The 21,929-nt window shown below is 37.6% G+C and overlaps 2 protein-coding genes across 3 annotated transcripts in view; both read left to right on the forward strand.

Moving 5' to 3' along the window:
- Positions 1–369: 369 nt before the first annotated feature.
- On the forward strand, positions 370–2,805 carry LOC122074749 (pentatricopeptide repeat-containing protein At1g10270-like). The gene has a single exon (XM_042639704.1). It carries the CDS (start codon positions 556–558, stop codon positions 2,464–2,466), a length of 1,911 nt encoding a protein of 636 aa, XP_042495638.1. The 5' UTR covers positions 370–555; the 3' UTR covers positions 2,467–2,805.
- A 9,019-nt stretch (positions 2,806–11,824) lies between these two features.
- LOC122072927 (TATA-binding protein-associated factor BTAF1) overlaps positions 11,825–21,929 on the forward strand; it is a 43,832-nt gene continuing 33,727 nt past the window's right edge. The window contains exons 1-6 of one of the 2 annotated variants that reach the window (XM_042637367.1): positions 11,825–12,093; positions 12,200–12,291; positions 15,690–15,925; positions 16,096–16,190; positions 17,748–17,968; positions 18,135–18,189. In XM_042637367.1, the coding sequence (XP_042493301.1) occupies positions 15,877–15,925; positions 16,096–16,190; positions 17,748–17,968; positions 18,135–18,189 (420 nt within the window). In that variant the 5' untranslated portion in view covers positions 11,825–12,093; positions 12,200–12,291; positions 15,690–15,876. The remainder of the gene's footprint in view (positions 12,094–12,199; positions 12,292–15,689; positions 15,926–16,095; positions 16,191–17,747; positions 17,969–18,134; positions 18,190–21,929) is intronic. The other variant, XM_042637366.1, reaches the window with a different exon arrangement.

The following is a 21,929-nucleotide window of genomic DNA, read 5'->3' on the forward strand; positions in this document are numbered from 1 at the left end:
ATGTTTTGATTGGATACATATAGTCGACCCCATTAAATTGGGGTTAAGGATGAAATTGTTATTGTCGTACTCTTTTATGACCAAGCAGTGCAGGTCAATTTTTGACAACCCTAATAACCACACACTATTAATTTAAATTCCTATCAGAAGGAAATGTAACGCTAAGATTTACGGTATTTATACATATCTTCTGCAACAAACAATGAGATGCGGTGAGTATCAGATGACTGAGAGCATTTGTGAGTATCAGATGACTGAGAGCATTTAGGCACGTATCCTAAGGACTCTCGGTCACCATATGCTCACTAGCGGCCGCGGACAATTTTCACACATTTACATTTACTGGGACATCTTGGGTCCACGGCTCGCACCCTACTCCACAGTCCTCGCTATACCCATCAAAAGCCAAACAAGTGTTTCTCTCTCTCGCTGAGGGTTTTAGACTCTCACAGGCTTCAGGGTTCCTGGTTCTTACAGGGTAGGGGGGTCTCTCTCCGAGCTTCTCTCTCTCTCTGTAGAACAGCTTGTGAATCAATATCAGTTATCAGTTAAATCATGACTCTGTACCGTGTCATCCTCAGATCCCTCCGACGATCATCTCCTCTTTCTCCGACGACCAACTCTATTCCCACTATCACCGCTTCCAACGATTCTATTCTCCACCGCAACCACCAGCAGCTGAATCACAATCTCATCTCCGCACGCGCCTTCGCTTTCTCATCGGCCGAAGAGGCCGCAGCCGAGCGGCGCCGCCGCAAGCGCCGCCTGCGCATCGAACCCCCACTTCACGCCCTCCGTCGCGATCCTAGCGCCCCACGCCCTCGCCCTGACCCCAACGCCCCTCGCCTCCCTGACTCCACATCGGCCCTCGTCGGCCCTCGCCTTAACCTTCATAACACAGTCCAAGGTCTCATCCGGGCTGGCGATCTCGACGGCGCTTCTGCCACCGCTCGCCATGCCGTCTTCTCCAACACCCGTCCCACAGTCTTCACCTGCAATGCTATCATGGCTTCTATGTACCGTGCTGGCCGCTACGACGATGCTATTGCTCTCTTCACTTTTTTCTTCAAGCAGTCGAACATTGTTCCCAACGTCGTCTCTTACAACGTCCTCATCAATACACACTGTGATGCTGGCCGTGTCGATACTGGAATCGAAATTTACCACCACATCCTCGCTAACGCCCCGTTTAGCCCTTCTCCTGTGACTTACCGGCATCTCACAAAGGGTTTGGTTGATGCTGGTCGCATTTCTGATGCCATGGATCTCCTACGTGAGATGCTTAACAAGGGCCATGGTGCAGACTCTTTGGTTTACAACGTTCTTATTTCTGGGTTCCTCAATCTGGGCAACCTAGAGAGGGCAAACGAGCTCTTGGACGAACTCCGAGAACGTTGCCTTGTCTATGATGGTGTTATCCATGCGACGTTCATGGACTGGTACTGGAATCAGGGGAAGGATGCTGAAGCCATGGAGTCTTACCGCAACCTTCTTGATCGTCAATTCAAGATGAGTCCTGCCACTTGCAATACCCTTTTGGAGGTACTTCTCAAGTATGAGAAGGGGGTGGAGGCCTCGGCGCTTTTCCGCCAAATGTTGGACAACCACACCCCACCGACTCTCCAAGCTGTCAACTCTGATACGTTTAATATTATGGTGAACGAGTGTTTCCGATTGGGGAATTTCTCGGAGGCTATTGAGGTTTTTAAGAAGGTGGGAACGCAGCCAAAGTCAAAGCCTTATGCCATGGATGCGGCTGGTTACAATAACATCATGAGCAGGTTCTGTGAACATGGATTGGTTTCGGAGGCAGAGAAGCTGTTTGCAGAAATGTCCACGAAGTCTGTTATGCTGGATAACAATACTTACAGGATTTTCATTGATACATATTTGAAAGAAGAGAGGATGGATGATGTTGTCTATTTTTTCAATAAAATGGTGGTTGAATCAGGTTTGAGATACAATGGAGTATATTGCAACAAGGTATTTGATGAGTTGGTTAAAAAGGGTAAGGTTGAAGAGGCTGCAGAGATTCTGGGCAAAATGGGGGAGAGGAGAGAAGTGAAGCCAGCCCCAACACATTACGAGAGTGTGATTACAGCTCTATGCAAGGAGGGTAAACTAGACAAGAGTAGAGATTTGCTGAGTCAGATGATGAGAAATGGAATTGTTGGTCCTCCTACCCTCAGTGATTTTATATCTGAAACTTTCAGTAAAGAAGGGAGAAAAGATGAGATTGATAAAATATTTGAAATGAGGTTAGGACCTGTTGGTGGTAATATGCCATATTCATCAGCTCCTAGAACTGGTACTGACCAGTTTGGTATGCCGCGAATATCATCACCTACTAGAACTGTAGCAGGTTTGCCGCCATCATCCCCAGTGCCCCAAAATGTTGCAGATATGCCGCCATCTTCGCCAGTGCCTACTATGGCAGGACAGGTAGCAACTGGCTTTAGAGTCTGACAAATCGAGTGGATGCCCTTGTGTCCCCCTTAATTTTTAGTTGAGCAAAACAGATGCATCTTAATATTTGATACTGTGTCCAGTTGGACGATAAAAAAGAAAGTCTTGAGGTTCAGTGTCAATTTAAGATGGTATAATTATTTGAGGAGTTTTCTCCTAGGAGTGATTAATTGTAAGAGTCTGGCGGTAGGTAATGAGTGTTGCCACATCTGTCTGGTCTGGTGGATATGGTCATTCTTTGAGTCGGGTGCATGATTTGGACACATCCATATTTTCAAAGATGCTTAGTTATAGATGTTAATTCATTGATCCTGCTTAACATGATCTTTTAGAATACCATATTTGTTCTCCTGATGTTCTCTTATTGAATGGTTTATCATTTTTCACAACTTATGCCTATTTTGTCTGAAGTTTTTTTGTTCTTGTTTTTGTTTTTTATTTTTTTCTTTTGTGACATCACTTATGTTGTTTGAAGTGCTTCTATCTGGCTCGATATTGCTTTATGATTTGATTTGCAAGTACAGAAGTGTACAGAATGTTCTGTTGGAGCTTCAAGTTTTATTCACCATTTATTACGGAATTGATTTTCTGTTATTTTTTTCTGGTTGGCTGTTAATTTAGATTCTAAATGTAATAATTTGTCTACTCTTTGTGAAAGTCCTTAATATTCAAATGGTGGAGGAGTTGTTTTGATCTGTTTTCTTGTTTTAGGTTGTAGTTAATTCCTCATTCTCCTGTTGTATTGGCCTGTAGGCTGCCTCTTGGGCTGTCATGGTTTCATTTTTACTACTAGTACCAGAGAATATTTGCCTCATAGAGTGTATAACCTAGCTGTCAATAGTACTTCTATTTATATGCTTCCCCTATAATGTAGAACCAGTCCCCAATTAGCCAATTAGAACACTACTTCCACAACAGATTTTTCCAAAATATCAAGAGTGCATTACAAACCAGTTTCCAGCAATGGGAACTTAACAGTGACACCCAACTGGACTGGGATGGATGGCTTGGCCAGGAGTTACAGATCCCCAAAGTTCTCTGCAGAAACCTCCAATATTAGGGAGCCACAGGATCTGAACTTGAAGACTTCAGGCAACACCTCGATGGAGCAGCGATAGGGGAGTTTTCTAAGGCCCAACAGCAACTTCCAGCAGTAATACCAAGCCCTTGATTCTCTCTCAGTTGCAAATAAACTCACTGAACAATAATAGAAACTGAAAAGAAAAGAATATAGAAGAAGGTAGGGTAGTCTCTGTCAGACTTGGGTCTCTCACCCACGGCCTTTCACCATTTGTTTGGTCTCTCACCAATGGCATCTCACAGAGCAAAGCACAAAACTGTGTTTCTTTTCTTTCAAATCCGACTTGGCTGGTTATCAACCTATTTCATTATTTATAAATCCGATCGATTACTCCTAGGTTCTTCTAGAAATATCTCAAAACAAAATTCCCGATTAAAGTAGAATTCCTAATCGTAATCTGAAATTAGAGACAACTGATTAACTAATTAAATGAAAGTTCAAATCGTAAACTTCTAAAACTCCACGCAAGGCAGCAACTGTCTTGGACTCAAAGAATTCCACGCAAGCTGTCATGGGCCCACCGAATATAGGTAGGTACTTCCTCTTTAGGCTGTGTTTGGTAGCCTAGAAAAGAAGAGAAAAGAGAAGAAGAAGAAAGAACTAGAATAGAAAAGAAATGAAGAGAAAACAAAAAAAAAAAATCATAATGTTTGGTTGTCATTAAAATGGAAACAAAATTTTCTTTTGTTGGCACCATAATCTGGAAATTCTATGAACCGTATGGTTCACAGTCAATACACAAGGCAATTAACCAATCAGATGATAAAGAACCTATATTAAAGGACTGATCGGTTTACGAAAAGGTCCTGGAAATAGAATTCATACAAACATGAGTTAGTTCTAAGTAAAATTTCGGTCAGCTTGACCGACAATGAGGAGTTTGTATTATGAATTGACCATTTCTAACTACGGTCAGCTGACTGATTGTAACATTTTACAGTTAGCTTACCGATTGCGACTTTTTTCGGTTAGGTAACTGATTTTGTCTTTTCGGTTTGCTTGACCGATTGTCAATCAACATAATTCGTATGTTCCAAGGAAGTTATAAACACATAGCTTAAATGGTTAAAAGTAGTTACAATCAATTAAGGGAGTGTAATTCCAATAACTATTCCACTAAGGACATGACAAATGGGTTCCTACAGTTACGAAACTGCCAAAAGAGTAGGATCTTTCAAAACAAAAACTATAAAATGGACTATGGTGGAAGAAGAAAGATCATCATCAACAGATCAAACAAATTCAGACATCAAGTCTATCTTTCATTTTGTTTTTTTTTGTTTTTTTTTTTTTTTTTTTTTTTTTTTTTCTTTTCCTTCTTTTAGATTAGTATTTTCTTTTGAAGTAATGTACTTCCTTCAAGTTCTGTACTTCATTTCATAGTGTAGTGATCACATCTTTGGTATGTTTAACATCAACAGAGATAACAGATCACGTTTCTAGTATATTGAACATCAACGGAGACAATAGATCATGTTTCTGGTATGTTGAACATCAACAGAGACAATAGATCATGTTTCTAGTATGTTGAACAACAGAGACAACGGATTACGACAACATAATACATTTCCCCTTGTCTATGAGTTACCATCTTTTGTCTTTATCTTTTTTTCAATCCCTGCATCACTAAAGTCCTTGGAGCGATCTAAGCAAGATGAGTGCTCACGTCTCCTGATTAGAAGTTAGAAACATTCTCTTGAGTCTGGACGACTCTGGAACGCCCGCAATCCCAATACGAACCTTCTATAGGTTCAGTTGCAGGAACCGTTTGCTGCCAACATCTTTTAAAACTGATGATAATATAAAATAAATTTCGAACAAAAAAAGTATATAAAATTTATAAAAAAAGAGAACATATTTGAGTGTTCCTTCGAGGGAGGGGGGGGGGAGAGAGAGAGAGAGAACCTGCCATTCATAACAGGATTTGAATACCATGTGGCATTTGAGGTTTCCTTCCACCGAGTTGAACAGCATGTGGCATCGCTGCCCACTGTGTTATTGCCAGAAGATAGGATTTTTTGTTTTGGTAGAAACAGCAGATAGGATGAAAAAGGTAGAATTTTCAGATGCAGTGTCTAGACTCTCCACCAGAGAGAGGGAGAGAGGGGATACTTCAGTCCCACTGCCTATGCTTCTGTCTAGCGCAAGGCTCCCACAGAACTGCAGATATTGCCCAGACCCACCAGCTTCCTTATTCTTCCACTACCTCTTCACGAACCTGGTTTGATTTCTGCTCTCTGACACCATCAGATCTCCACCATTCGTGTGCCCCGATCCCCTCTCTCCCCCTAACCACCTTTCCCACGACCAGAAATCTTTGGATACTTTATTCAAAGTGGTTTTAGCCTTTCAGGTATGATCACAAATCGGGAGAGAAGCGGTACTTCACTTATGCCGAAGCATCAGAGGAGGGAGAAAAATCAGAGTGGGCGAGAGAGATAGAGAATTGAAATACTTGCTCATGGGACGAACCTGTCACTTGCTAGGCTGTGGTTGACGGAAGAGAAGTGGAGACAACAGCATCTTCGCCCTGAGCGTGGGATGAACCGTGGAGTTTTCTTGTCCGGATTGAAGTTTTCTCATGGTTCGGGGGAGATTATTATTTTGCCAGTGACAGAAAATTTGCAAACTTTAAGATGAATTTAAATTTAAATCACGGAATCTTCCATCGTGAATGTGCACGCCAAACGTAGAGAACTTTTCAGAAGAGATAGCCATACAAGAATTTGTACTGTTTTTTTCTTGTACGGGTTTCTTTTCTTTTCTAAGCTATCAAACACAGCCTTAGTCTTTATGGCAATGAAGAAAATATTCCTAAATTAACCCCTTAACTTCCGTCCTGAATTATCTCCTTAATGTGAGCTGACTTGGGGATCTTCTAGAGTCCACCAGATCTCTACACAGCTGGGACAAGTCTAGAAACATCTTCCTTCAAATCAGTAAACTCGATGAAATACTTTCCCTAAATAGAGCTGATGGAGACCCACCAAATCTGGAATATATTCTGGAAGGTATGTTCCTCGATTAAGGATGATCAATGGGGGAAATAACTTGGATAGATTATTCTTCAATACCACCATTGTTCTATATCCATTCTCCCCACCTTGAAAATAAAAGGCCACAAGTTTGGGTAGAGAACTCGAATCAAACTTGCAGGTCATCATTCAAGGGGAAGTTTCAGCAACCATTGATCTTGTCTAACATCCCTCCTTGGCTTTGATACCAAATAATGTAGGGCTAGTATGATCAAATGGGGGAAAAAACTTGGATAGATTATTGTTGAGTACCACCATTGATTTTTGTCATCCTAGGAATGTGAAAGTTCAATCCCATTGGATGTAAAAGGCTGTAAAGTAAGAAATTTTAAGGTAAAAGAAAGGACCAATAGCATAACAGAAAATGGTAGCATTTCTAGATATTGAAATGTGAGCTTAGATTTTCCTTTTCCATAGTTTTCTGCAAAAATATCAGTTACTTTATTAGCAAGTTTTTGTGTTAGCTGCACTCTCGCTATTGGTATTAGAAAGTTCAGAATGTTATATCCAACTAGACACATCCCATGTATCGATCTCTTTTCCTGTCCAATGGATTGAGTTGATCCCCCACCCCCTTCCTGTCCTTGTTGGAAGGGATATGCAACATAACACAGAATTATATATTTATATCAATAAATTTAGAAATCTTTTTCCCCTGCTAAGTTTCCTCGTTCCAAGTAGGAACTTGCATAACCTTCTCTAGACACTATAGTTATCCAAAACAACCTTCCAATTATTCGTACAGGCTACTTGTGATTGATGGTAGCATTTCTTTGGGTTTATTTTCTGTTTTCTCGCCTTCTCATTTTTCCTGGTTCGCTTAATGTTTTCTGTTCAAATTTGTGCATTTTGAGGTTGTTGTGAAGATAATGAACTTTTTTCCACTGCCTTCTGCATTTTGAGCTCAATATAGTTGAAATGCATGATAAATATTGGTCATGGTCCTGGAACTTGGAAGATACTTTGAGGAAGTGCATGTAGCTTGATGATACATTTGTTTTCTTCCTTTAGCCATTGCAAAATCATAAGAAAACGATACATTCTATGTTTAAAGGTGAGTTGCTTTACGTGACCTGCTTGGTGCAGGATATTAGTTATAGCTTTGTTGTTTTTATTCTGAAGAGATGACATTGATGAACCATTTGATTTCCATCTTGAAGTTATACAGGGACTGATGATAAGATCCTTGTTTATAGCCCTGTTAGTTGTTGTGAACAAAGAAAAAACTCACCCATGATTCAGCAGGTACTATAGAGTTTAAGCATGCATAGCCTATAAAGCCTATCTTGGTGGCAACACCATGAGCCACAAGCCTAGAACATTGGTACTACCATACTTAACTGAAGATAGAGATTGCAATGCTTCATGAGTTGGAGTGTGAGATGTTGACTTGCATGTGGTAGATGATGGCTAAAAGAAGGCTCTCGACTTGAAACTTGTGTTGGCTCTTTCTCCCTCCATCCACAATATCATTGTTTTTTTTAATTCCTTTGATACCATCTTGTAAAAGAATCTGATATTAGAGAGAAATTAACAGATCACAAATCTGAAACTCTAACCTGATACCAGAATATACAAATAGATTATATCTTTCAGATCTGGTAAACTGCAGTTCAAGCACAAGTAAGCAAAATAGCCACTCAGAAGAGAAGATCCTCTGCTGGAATTCTGTTGCGTTTATTACCTGCTGAAACTGAAAATATAGTCATCTTACTCCTTGTTTTGCGTCCTTTAATTTGTTATGAAAAATAGTACTAGACAACTAAACAACTGGAATTGCATCCCTTATGTGTCCCACTTGACAAAAACGAAATCTCATCTCAATGAAGGGGTAGTTGAGCTCAATTTCATACCAAATTCAGGGATGACAATAATTTATTCTTTTAACATTGGAAATATTTGGGGATTTATATTTAATTCTTATTATATATTTTTTTCATGGGCATTTTGGTCATTTTGCATGAGCGAATTGTAGATTTGTAAACATGTCAATGAATGTGGAAAAACCCCAAAATCCATAGTTATGAGGTCACTTAGCCTCCAGGGATATTCGGAAAAAAATTGTCTGCAATTCCGTGAAATACCACCTTCAGGGGGTGACACGTGTATTGATACCAATGCAATGGTCCAGATCTTATTTAAATATCTTTTCACTGATTTAATGTTTTATTAGTTGTACCAAATCTAAACCATTGTATTGGTATCAATACACGTGTCACCGCCTGAAGGTGGTATTGCATGGAATTGTACGAGATCGGAATTGCAGACGATTTCAACCCGGGATATTCATTGTTTTCAGAGTAGCATTTGAGGTGACAAAATGAGGTATCTACCGAACCAATTAAACTTCTTTATTGAATTTCCTTACTAGGAATCACACATTTACAATCACTCTCATGACTACCCTTTGGAGGCATCCTATCTCCCACGAACTCTTCTAATGAAGAGTTTACAATAAGGCTCAATGGCCAAACTGTGCAAGTTAAAGAACATTGGTAGTTTGATACTCAATAAGCTATAAACCCTTATATAAGTATTAAAACCGTTGTGGACAGGGATGTAAATGGATAGTCGAAATTCGAATTCGTATTCGTATTCGTATTTGTTTAGGGGTATCTGTATCCAGTTAGAGGGTATCCGCATTAAAATTCAAATTATTAGAAAAATATTTATCCAATCCGATTAAATAATCAATTAATGATTTTGAGGGTTCTTGAAATTTAAATAGGTTCTAGAAAATGAGGAAAAGAGTTGAAACAACTTAAAAATATGGATTAAGAGTCAATTATGTTCATTGGGGGTAGAAAAATTCAAATTACTAACGGATAGTTGAAAATTTGAATTCGATCGACATCCATATTTGTTTAGATGTATCCGTATCCGGTTATAAAATATCCGATATTTAAAAAATATAGTTGTTGGAGCTCCCAATCTTTTTGGAACAAAGTTGGTCGACCACATGAGATGACCGGTTGAACCCTTGAAGGAACTAGTCATTGAAGTACAACTGTTGGAGTATTTGGGAAGTGGTTGATTCCATGTGGTTGACCATTTTCTTGAGCCAGCCAACAATTTATGTGGGAAACTTCATCTAGCTACTAGTTGGTGGTTAACCGCCTCACCAATCCGATCGACCGGTGGTTAATGTCTGCTTTGGCCAGGCAATCTTCTTGACCACCACGATGTTTGGCCACAAAGCCACCTCTAATACACCAATTTCATATAATTTTTTCCCTATAGTCATAAGTCAAGCCCTCAATTTCTAAAGGTCAATTTTTTAGTCAACGTTGGGTGACTTGATGGGTCTTTAGGATCTAATAGCTATAAGAACCGATTACATTTAGGAATGATAAAAGATTACAAGTTGAAATTTTTTCTTCTGCACCGACGTAGAACACTTTTTGATGATGTCCAGATGTAGAACACTTTTTGATGATGTCCTGTTGCCATTCTTTCATTCGATACATTTGATTGCATGGATCTTATTTTTCCAAGCAATTATATTCGAAGCCATATAAGAATCAAGATTCGGGTTCTAAGTTATACATGTTTTTCTTCACCACTTATCTTATAGTTATTTTATGCCTATCTATATCTCTTTTAGGATCTTCGATTTAAATTAAACTGCTTCTCTATACCAGGTCATTCAAAGGCATCCGCTACACATGTCTATGCCCCCTTAGATGAATTTCTTACAACTTATCATAAGTAGGAGCAACTTTCATGTTTGCTCTAATTATTGGAAAAAGGTTGGGTATGCCTCTGGTTTATTGTAAGCTAGCACTCACCATGTCTATCTCTCTCTTCCTAATGAAATGATCATCATATCCTTCATGTATGATACCCCTCATATGTCTCCATTTGGTGATGTCCACTAACTTACCGTACATCGAAGACATAACTATCCATTTACCCTTTTTTTTTTTTTAGTATTACCACTCATTTATCGTAACATCCTTATTTCAAACACATTAAGCCCCATACGTCATTGCTGATTATATAACTGTTCTATAAAATTTCCCTTTGAAATTTAAAGATATACATCGATCACATAACACTCCGAAGGCACCATTCCATTTGATTTACGTATCCTACTCTAATTAGTTGCAAAATATCATCCTTTATTTATCCTTTTTTATTTATGATTGAACTTAGGTATATAAACTTATTACTTTATGATAACTCTCCGCCACTAATTTTCACCACCACACAATCAATCATATTGCTACTAAAGTTACATATCATATTATTTGTTTTTTTTTTATTATACTTATCTTAATATCTCATGATTCCAATGTTATTCTCCATAAAACCCAACTTTGAATTTTATCTTAGCATTTGTTTTATCCACCAAATAATATCATCTGCCAAAAACATATAAAAAAATATGCAATCCCAGATGTCTCCAATCAACTAATCCATGATTAGTTCAAACAAATACACTTAGATCTAAACCTTGACGTAATCCAACTGTTATTTGAAATTCCATACCTTGATCCCTCACAGTTCTTATGGCAGTCACTATATTATTATATATATATATATATATCTTTAGTAATGTTTGTATATTTATTTGGTTATTTTAAATTTCTTCTCTAAAATTTGTTAAACTAACTCTCTAAGAACTATATAGTAAGCTTTTTCTAAATCAATAAATACCATACAAAGATTTTTCTTAATTATATGCTTTAATTATTTCCATTAGTCTCATAAAAAACAAATACCTTTTGTGGTTTATATCCCTACTATAAAACTAAGTTGATCATCCAAAATATTAGTTCTTGTCTGAGGTGAGTTTCAATTACTTGTTCCAACAAGTTCATGAGATGACTTATGAGTTTAGTTATTACAACTTTTAATATCATGTCTATTTATAAAAATTAGTACCACAATTCTTATCCTCCATTCATTCGATATTTTCACCATGCTCAAAATCTTATTAGATAACCCAGTTAACCATGATAGTTCATAGATTCCTACATTCTTCCAAACCTCTATTGGGATATAGCTGGACCCACCACCGTATTTATTTTCATTTTTTTTTTAAGGCTTATTTTGTACTTGAACCTCGTTAATTTTTTGATTGATATTGAAATAATAAAATCGAAATCGAAACCAGGCCGAACCGAACCAGAGAAGAATCAATTCGATTTCGGTTTTAAAAGAAAGATTTCCCCCCGGTTCGATTCAATGTCGGTTAACCCATGTACATGTAATCAAGTTTTAATTTTTTTTATTTTTCCTGATTTCCTCTCCGAAGCGAAAACCTAAAGGCTGTGGCTACCCTTCTCGTCTCTCTTCCCCGAGTTCTGACCCTCAGCGATCAGAGTTCTAAAAGTTTGTGCTTCTCCTCCCTCTTCAGTCTTCTCTGAGCCTTCGCAATCGGAGATCTCTAAAGCCCAAAGGGAGTGCCGCTGTGATTGTCTTTCTTCCTTGACCTCAGCGATCGCAGGCTCCAATCGTTCTTTTTCTCCGTGGTTGCCTATCATGGAGGCATAGAGAAATAGAGCAGTGAGACATCCCCCCCCCCTCTCTGTATATATATATATTTTTTAATTTATTGGATGTCTATATTTTTTTCAACTTCTCTTTTGATCGCTGTGTCATTATTTTTCAGTTGCACTATCGAGGATTCGGAGCCTTTGGCGGAAAGCTTACCGCAGTAAGTGATCTGCATTTTACGATTCAAGATGATTCATCTATTTGCTGGTAACTCTTCATTCAGGCATTTCCATAATTTGGAGCTGCTGTGGCCTTCTATTGTGATGCTGTTCTTTTTTCGCTTTGATGATGTTTAAATTCCTCATTTCCCTTGAGTCCACTTTGACGATGGTTAAAGTCTTCATATTTCTTAGTTCTTTGAGGACTTGTTTCCTTTTTTCCTTTTTGGTATCACTGGTGGTGTCCCTTCTGATTTTGTGATTTTACAGCTGTATGCTGGTCAGATAATTTTAGAACAGGAGCATGGTGTTCATTATGTATGCATTTGTTCTTAGTTGTTGAATTAAACTCTTGCACTTATTGTCCTTTATCTGAAGACTGTTTATTTTCATTGTATCAAACTTAGATTAGGTGCTTTGATTAATTTGCAAGTTGTCCTTAGGACCTTGGGCTTAGAAAGTAAGAATTAGGGGTTTTAAATTGGGTGAAATGCATTAACTAGGTTAACTAGGAGTCATAATCCACGTTAAGTACCTAATATAGGGTTAGTAATTAGGATTAAGACAATAATTCTAACTAGTTCAATTAGGTTCGTAAACCTTAACAATAATAAGTTAACCTTTCAAATTAGATTAATTAAGTGCATAATACGTATAAACAAACAAGTATACATCAATTTTGGCCGGGTATTTTGGGGGTGCCTAGCACCTTCCTGAAGCATAACTTGACATTGCCGAGTGATTTAAGAAAACCTGCCATCAGTTTGGAGTTAGTTTAGTCTCTCTCTTGCAAAGGAGGGACATTGTTTGTGGGTCCTACACCTTGATCTAGGTCGCAACTTCCTATCATTCCCCTTTTACATGTTCACCTTCTTGTGATGTGGGAAGAGGGTACCATAGTCCAGAGTAGCGAACCTTGCAAGACTCGGTTCGTGTCTCCCCCCCCATCTAGGTGTATCAGATCTCTGATCGAGCATGTACCTTCATTGGGCCATTTTTATCCTCGTGTTGTTGTTGTTTTTTTTTTTAGGTTTATTTATTATTTATTTTTTAAAATTTGTAGACTGAATATCTGTTAATTTCATTTGCAGAAAGCAGCTTTGAGAAATTCTGTATTCAATACAGGGAAGCTGGAATTGCTTTCAGCAAAACTTTACAATCATTCATATTATATCCCCTGGCTGTTTCTTCAGTCAATTGCCCTCTAAACTGATTAAAGCTATTGCTATTGTGATGTCAAATCAAAGACTAGACTGGGCTATAAAAATCCAGTTTAACCAGGTCAACAAGACCATGGAAAAAAAACTCAACAACGGCAAAACAACCCAAAAAGAATTTGAGTTCCTTTTTCTAGAATTCGGGTAAAAGCATTCGCTTGTGATTAATTTCCTAGGCATTCATTTGTGATTGGTTTTAAGCGAGATAAATTGGAGAGGATTTAAACAAGCAATTGAGAGGTATCTTTGCAAACCTATAAAAATTTGAAACCTTTTCTTATTATGCTCAGTTATATTATAAATTTATGGGAGAGAACTTCTATTGAAATTGATTTTGAGTGAATTTTATTGGTGGGCTTCTGCGATAAACTTATCTAGGTAGCAGCAGAACCGCAACTAAAAGCAAAACATATCTGATGTTGATTAGAGGAATGTGAATCCAAAAGAGTACTATGGAAATACCTAAACAAGTAATCAATAGCAGAACTTACTGACAGTAGCAGAATCTGAAACTGAGAAACCAAAGAACAGTTTAGTGGCAAGGTTTAAGTAGGTAGATCTGACTTAATTCTTTGTTAACAGTAAGCCAACCTAAAAAAAAGTTAGTGGTGCCTGCATAAACCTAGTTTAAGCCATAGGAACAACCTAGGGTTATCCAATTAGTACATAGTGAAGTATCACGATCTTTTTTTTTTTTTTTCTGTTTACTTCAAAGTATCCTAGTTGAGCGCATGTATATGTTATCATACATCCAAAAAGCTTCAATAATAACTAACAATGGGAACATCTCCTCATTCCATTACATTGACATTGATCCTAGAATTTCAAGGAGGCAAGCTTGTATTAGGATAAGACTCTAACGGATAAGATGGTGACAAATGGTGAAGACCCAGTCAAGCATAAAACAATTTTGAGAACTCATCATACAATAGTGCTAGTGAGAAATGGAAAAAATTCTTATATGCATTGTGTATCATCACAGCCAAGGTGGCACTTTGAAAGAGAAATTTAAATTAACTTCTTTATTTTTAATTGCCATTTTGTCATCACATCTTCATATTTTGATCCAATCAAAATTGAAATTAATACCTCTTGCATTTATTATATGTGGAATGATCCAAATGCTGTAACAAATGATAAATAATGCTTTTGTTTACACTTTTTCTTAGGACTTGATTTTGATGTATTAAGAAGTTATGTTATGATGCATCAATACGATGTTGGCCTTGCTTAAATTTGTTTCATCAATTTGGATTTGTAGATGTTTCAAATATTATATTATTTGTTACACTGCTAAAATAAGATGGGCTGTAACTGAGATGGGTGAGTCAAATCATGGAACTTTGGTACCACAACCCTCTGTTGATACTTCTGTACTGCATGAATCTTCTCATCCTTCTGTTAACTTACAGATAGAGAGTCAGAATTATGTTGACCTTGTTGCCCAGAGTAATAAAAGGGCTAATTCTTATGTCATGTTACCGTGTTTGTCAAAAAATTGGTTCAAAATGGTGGATCGAAAAAAATTTCCAGATGAAAGCCTAAGGCTGAATACACTGAGTGTGATCAGTTCTTCATGGTTGGCCCCATAAAAAATCGGACCACCAGCTTAAACAATCACATGAAGAGGTGTCCTAAATGTCACAACAAGAGCATAAGCCAGATGTTTATGCAATCATTTGGTGGGAAGGTGAGTTTGAGGGATTTGAAGGTTCACCCCAATATTGTGCGTGAGATGGTTTGACTTTAGTGGTAAGGGATGATCTCCCTTTGAGAATTGTGGAGTATGAAGTCCTTAGAACATTGATGATATTTGTATATCTTTAAGACTGACCTGCAACAAGATAGATCTGGACTGAGCTGATCCCTTGACCAGTATAATTGATTTTTACTTGAATCAAATTTACTGGCTTGATTGAATTTCATGTGTTTTTGCTCAATCAAGTTTTGAATCTCTGAAGGTCTGTTACCTAATTTGTTGATGGGCATGCATGGGCTGCAAGCTTTCACATTAATCTTCACTATCTTTGCTTAAAGTTTTATTATCTCACTATGCGTATTTTAATCCACTATTTTGATATATTCTTATTTGTATGTGTTCTCCAATCTCTACATGTTAAAATTATTAGCCAGTTCATATGGCACCCTTAGTCAGTTTTGAACAAATCATGTAGGCTTGTTGAGTACTTGACCATAAAGACATACTTACTTTGTGTTTGTTGTGCTGCAGATGATTTCTAAGTGTGTGACCCATATGACATGTGTTTAAAAGCAATCCAAGGACAGATGTGGTATATATCTAAACAATTAGGCCATGGTTTAGTTTTTCAAGGACTCTGATTTGACTTCGATTCTGGAAAGATAAACTCACTTTTGCAACGTGTTCGAATGAGAGAGGACGCATATTCAGAGGCGTTATGGCTCAACAGTCGTCTCGTCTTCATCGTTTGCTCACTCTATTGGACAGTATCCTTCTTTGGTGCCCCAATATCATTGTATGCCTAACCTCATATAAATTGGCATTGGATTTTTTGACTAAAATGATTTGACATTCAGGAAAGCATGGCTGAATATGGTGTCAGCATATATTTTCCTGTTAATTATGTCTTGCTGAGTGTTTCTTAACCAAAATTAAGCTGGTTCAACCCAAGCAACAAGATTTGCAGCTGCGCGTCAGATCGGGGATATTGCAAGGGCACATCCCCAAGATTTGAACTCTCTGCTAAGGAAGGTAACTAGCTGATCCAGTTTTCAATTTTGTGTGTTTTTTATTTTTTCTGTCTTCCTCTTTATATCATGTTTAATCATGATTAGCTCAATGATTTTTCTAATTGTTTGGTTTTTGGCACTTGCAAATTTGATTTTTTGTTGAACTTGTTGCTGTTATGCATAACCAGAGTAGCACCCATACTATTGATGCATGATTGTATTAATGTATTTTGTGTATATTAGCATAGCAGAAAATGGTTTTAATACTTTAGGCAATCTTTAAATTATATGAAATTTTAAGGATTTAACAATTTAAGGTTTTGCCTCTTCTGTTTTGTTGTTGGATAGAATTTCATAGAAAAAAAAGGAAATAGAGATGGGCAAAGAGGATATCTGTGAACCTTGAGCTTTAGCATGAGCATGTAACCAATGTTTTAAAACTCGATCTCGCCAGCCATCTCACTATCCCAGAAAAACAAGATCTGGCGACATCTCGCCGAAACCTTGTATTTTTCGGGCGGTCAACTCGCTGGTAGATCTCTGTGGGCATATGGCCTTTGTAGGCCTTGAAACAATGTATTTACCCTATTTTAGCCATTCTAAACACAATGGAAACATCAGATTTACAAAAAACAAACTCAAAATGGTACTTTGATAATGTATCCTATGTAAGTATGCGGCGAGTCTTCGAACACTTCATCTAGTATGATATATTCATCAATCCACCTTCCACAATCACCATTTTGACACAACTTAATCATTAGAATATATAAAATCCATAATTTCTAATTCCTATTGCTGATTGATGAATCGCATACATTCAAGTAACAACTAACAAGTAACAATGTAACATAACAAGTAACAACATATCAAGTGAACATAGAGTGAAGATCCCAACCAAAGAATAGATGTCCCACAGTTTTTTTGTTGATTTTCTTTGAAAAATGGGAGCTAGAGGAAAAAAGAGGCGAAACTAGGCAAAAAATCTCGCCAGGTCCAGTCGAAACATGGCCTATTAAAGCCATATTTGGTCCAAAAATGGACTGAGATGAACCGAAATGGTTCGAGACGAGTTATTGGACCGAGTTCTCGAAATCTCGCTCGAGATATTGCAGTTTTTCTACCTCGTCTGTGTGAACAACTTGCCTTTTCGGATCTCGCCGAGTTTTTGAACTATGCATGTAACTGGCACTATGAGTATTATGCACAGGATTTTAAATATCATACCTAGATTGGTTATCAAAGAAATTACAATATGTCATAAAGCCCATTGTATGTTCTCCTTGTGATGTTTCACATCTAGCAATTCTGTTGATTTTTTCTTCTCTTTTGATTTTTATTGTGTTACTGATTAGGAGAATAAGTTGTTACAATTATTAGGTTGAAAGGTTCCTAAGGATCATTAACTTCATTAAATGGAGCTGCTAACTTTTATTAACCAGCTTTTACTGAATTACCCTATAAAGTTTGTACACAAGTTAATTCTCATATTTGCTATTCTCGTCTTTTGTTACACATTCAGTTGAAGTTTTGCCATCTTGCAACTTATTTTTAATCCACTTCGTTTTGTGGATGTTAGGTGTCTCAGTGTCTTCGTAGCAAGAATTGGGATACAAGGGTTGCAGCAGCTCATGCTATTGGGGCTATAGCAGAGAATGTGAAACATGCAACTATGACAGATCTATTTGCATGTGTTGAAACGGAGATGTCAGACGTTGGAATTTCCGCTGTTGTTGATGATCTAATTATGGCATGGCCAAACTTTCACCCCAAATTTGTGGCAGGGACCTCTTTTAGAAGGTGCCTGTAGTTTTCAAATTTGGTTGTACTGATTATCTGTGTTTTCCTTCCTACTTTATGTTTATTTGCTTCTGTAGGGGTTTTTTGATTGCTGACTTTTTTTGCTATATAATTTAAGTGCCATCCGTTGTTTTTTAATCACTTTGTTTTCTTTGTTTTTTTACAGTTATGACATCAGCAAGGTGTTGGAATTTGGTGCTTTGTTAGCATCTGGAGGCCAGGTACTGGGGTACTTGATACCTTCTGAGATTTTTGAACTTTATTTTGCCTGTGCCATTTCACCTCCCCCCCCCCCCCCCCCCGATAGGTAAAACTTAGTGCCAAATGAAATGAAGGGCAGGCAGGACAAGAATTATCGGTGGTCTTATACTGCTTCATCTGTATTATTAAGTGTTCTATGGGTGTCTATAGTTGATCATTTATCTGTACTAATGTTTTCAACTTATTGTATAGAATCTCCAGTAGAGTAGGTGCATATTTTATCTTGTCATTGTACTCAAGCATGTTTCCCACTTAAGCTATACTTTTCCTTTGTGGAAAATTGTTTGTTACTTCAGTTTTATGTCAGTACACTGATTTTCACGTGGCTCACAACACTAGTTTCTGGAGTTCCTTTCCCTGAGAATTCTTACTAGGATTCTGGATTCTAAGTAATATTTTATTTTTTCCTGCTATGATATTGAAGGGTATGTAGTGTTGAAAATATTCTCAACATTTTGTAGTCAACAAAATTGTTAATAAAATCTGCCAGCTTATGTTAGCGTGTTTACTAAGAATTAGTTATGTTACCCAATGAAAAATTATATGTGAAATGAGTTCTATTTGATTTCCTAATTTGTTTTGTAATGTCTCTAATTAAAAGTTGTTGCTGTGGCCACTTTCACTTTTTCTAAGGCTTACATGTGGAGAGAATTGCATGAAAATTGTTACACTCACAAGAACTCGTACTGTTTGATCTTATTAAGATATTGGTTCTTAAAGTGGCACAGCAAGGTTTAAAAGGAAAAAAAGAAACTTGGAAAAATTTGAGGCGCTAATAGTAAGCTTATCTGAGAAACTATTGGGCTTAAGATGGGGCTTGAGAAGTATAATTGGCTGGCATGAAATACAACATGTTTGAACTGTGAATGTATAAGCATCGGGACCAACCAATTGTTAATTTTGTTCCTTTGCTGTTGGGTATTTACTCTTTGTATGCTATATAATAAATTAGAGTTCTAAATTGGCTTTGTATTATTTTGAAGGCTGTCATTTTTAGAAAAACAAATGCACCAAGTTCATTACTTGTGACAATGTTGTGAGGTGACAGAATTTGCCTGGTTGGCTGTGTTGGATATATGTGTCCATCAAACATAATTGAAAGAGTTTGAATTATATTTGTGCTATCCTTTTATTACTGGGGAGATAATTGGGGCATTCTGTTCATAGGCTTGTCACATTGTGTATTCGCGGAATGTGATTCCAAAATATAAATGTGAGTGTTTATATTTCATGTGTCTTGAACAGGATCATTTGAGAATGTTGCATAGTCTCCTGTTAGTTGTAGGGGTGTCAAAACCTAGTCCGAACCGATTAAAACCGGAAAAACTTGGACTGAACCAAACCGATCCTTATTGGATTGGTTTTGGACTGAGGTATATTGCGACCAGCTGAAAAGTGGACCAATTACCAAACCGAATGAAATCGATACAAAAATAAGTGATTATGAGATTATAAATAGGTGAATTGATAATCCATTTTTTACAATATTAGGGAGAATATTTTTTGTTGTTAGGGAATTGTTACAAATCAATGAATATAAGGTTAGGTATAGGGAAATTGATTGGAAATTGTAACAATGCTTCTATTGATCTCTATGGTCACTATACAAAATTAGTTTTAAATGAATGATTGGATGATAAGGTTCATTTGTGATTTCAATTTTAGTTATCTTCTTAGTAATTAGTTATCCGTTGGTTTCAATATTAGTTATCTTTCCCTTACAATGATAAACGATGATTTTATCATAAATTCAGAGTGTTTACGCCAAATCTTTCGTCACTATAGGTTATGAATGCAAGATTTCAATATGGTTCAGGCCCAATAATAGACCGATCTAAACCGATATTAACTAGATATTGAAAAACCGAAATAAACGAAACCAAACCAGACCGAAATTGAAACCAACCAAAAACCGAAGTTCCTTAGTGGATTGGTTTTGGTTGCCCTCATTCCTAGACCGAAACCAAGCGGAACCGACCGTTTTTGACACCCCTAGTTTGTTGTTTAAGTAATAAGATTCTTTGTGATAGTTGTTGATCCCATGCGTGAGAGGTCCTTACCGTTGCAGTTGCATCTTGTGCATTTGATGTACCAAAGTTTGATGCCTACACCAACTATGTATTGGTGTGCTAGATTCATAATGTTTATCTTTGAATGGAAGAGATTCTCAACAAAGAATCCACTTCCCGAATATGGTGTACAGAATTATCAGACTGTTATTGGATCTAAATTCAAACTTGGTGGTAGTCTTATAAATTGTTTCCAAATACATTTAAAATCATCATTTTTAATATTGAATTTGAAAAATGGTTTACTTAAGTTTTAGGGGATGGGATAATTGCACGAAAGATTCTCTACCATCGACAATTTGTAAGATACAGGGAGTTTTGAGTATTTTGATTGGGGCTTGTCTCCATCCAATGGCATTGTGTTTGGTTGTGCACAAAACTTTTGTTAAAGTTTGTGTTCCTATCTATGGTTGAGATTCTTTGAATAAGTTGTTCCAACAATTTAGGGTTTTTGATGGTTATTCTTTCTATGCTCATATATTCGTGTATGGTATTATTTAGTGGAGGGACTTAAATATAATTAAGAGGAATTATCACTCCCCTCCCCTGAACTTTGGTGAAATTTCAAGTTCCCCCACGACTTTTTAATTAATTCACCCCCTCCCCCGAAATCAAAAGATTCTACCACTCGTCAGTACTTGTTAGATTTTGCTGTTAAGTGACTAGTAAATACCCAAACTGCCCTCCAATAAGAAAAGAAAACCGCTCCAAGCGAAGTCTTCTTGAACGAGTCTTCTTCACCATTGCTGCCTCCTTCCCCGTCGCTGCTCATTGTCGCTGCCTCCTTCCTCGTTTCCATAAGAGTAAAAGAGACGCTTGTTTGGGTCAGCCTTTGGTGGGGAGGGTTTTGTGCTGAGGGCGGCGGACAACAGCTTCTTCTTTCCATCCGGTGAGTTAATGGAGAAATTGGGTGGAAATACGGTGGTGGTGGTGGGAACGGCGGAGGAGGAGAAACGGCTGGCAGTGGGGAGGAAGTTGTCGTAGTAGAGCTGGAAATTCCAAATCACCATGACCATCGTTACAGCCACCAATGTAGCTACCAAGGGTTTTGTCTCGAAGCATACGGAGAATTTGCCGGCGACGGACGCCGGTAGTTCTTCCTTTCTCATGGCAATTGAAGTGGTCAATCGGAGTCTTTTGAGACTCGAGATCCTCCTCCTCTAACAGATTATCGCCCACACTCCACAGTGATGCTAGTATTTAAGTGGGGGGAGTGAGAGTGTGAGACAGAAGAACATGAGGGACAGCAGTGGAAGGGCGAATATCTGGATTCTTCTGAACTTAATTCTTCTTCCCCTTTTTGGTGTTTTAGAGAGCGTCTTTCTTTGTTGAGGAGAATTCCAAAAAGGTAATGAACCCTGCTTTTCACCCTAATTACAGAACTTGAACAACCGTATCCAACACACATCAGTCACTGATTCACTGTTCTTAATTTTAGAATTAATGAGTTATGGGAAAAAGTGAAGGATCCAACCAAAAAATGGTTTTGACTGATCCTGCAACAGCAAGAAACATAGTGAATCATCATCAATCATGAAAACCAAGTTGGTAGAAAGCAGAAATTAAAAATTCCGATGAGTTATGGGCTTCGGTTGCTGGCTTCTCGGTGAGCATCGATAGTAAAATAGAAG

The sequence above is a fragment of the Macadamia integrifolia genome, chromosome 3 (assembly GCF_013358625.1).
Source record: "Macadamia integrifolia cultivar HAES 741 chromosome 3, SCU_Mint_v3, whole genome shotgun sequence".
NCBI classification, from domain to species: domain Eukaryota; kingdom Viridiplantae; phylum Streptophyta; class Magnoliopsida; order Proteales; family Proteaceae; genus Macadamia; species Macadamia integrifolia.

Bases quoted from the DNA above. Each gene is read 5' to 3' on its own strand.
- LOC122074749 (XM_042639704.1), top strand. From the start codon at position 556: ATGACTCTGTACCGTGTCATCCTCAGATCCCTCCGACGATCATCTCCT.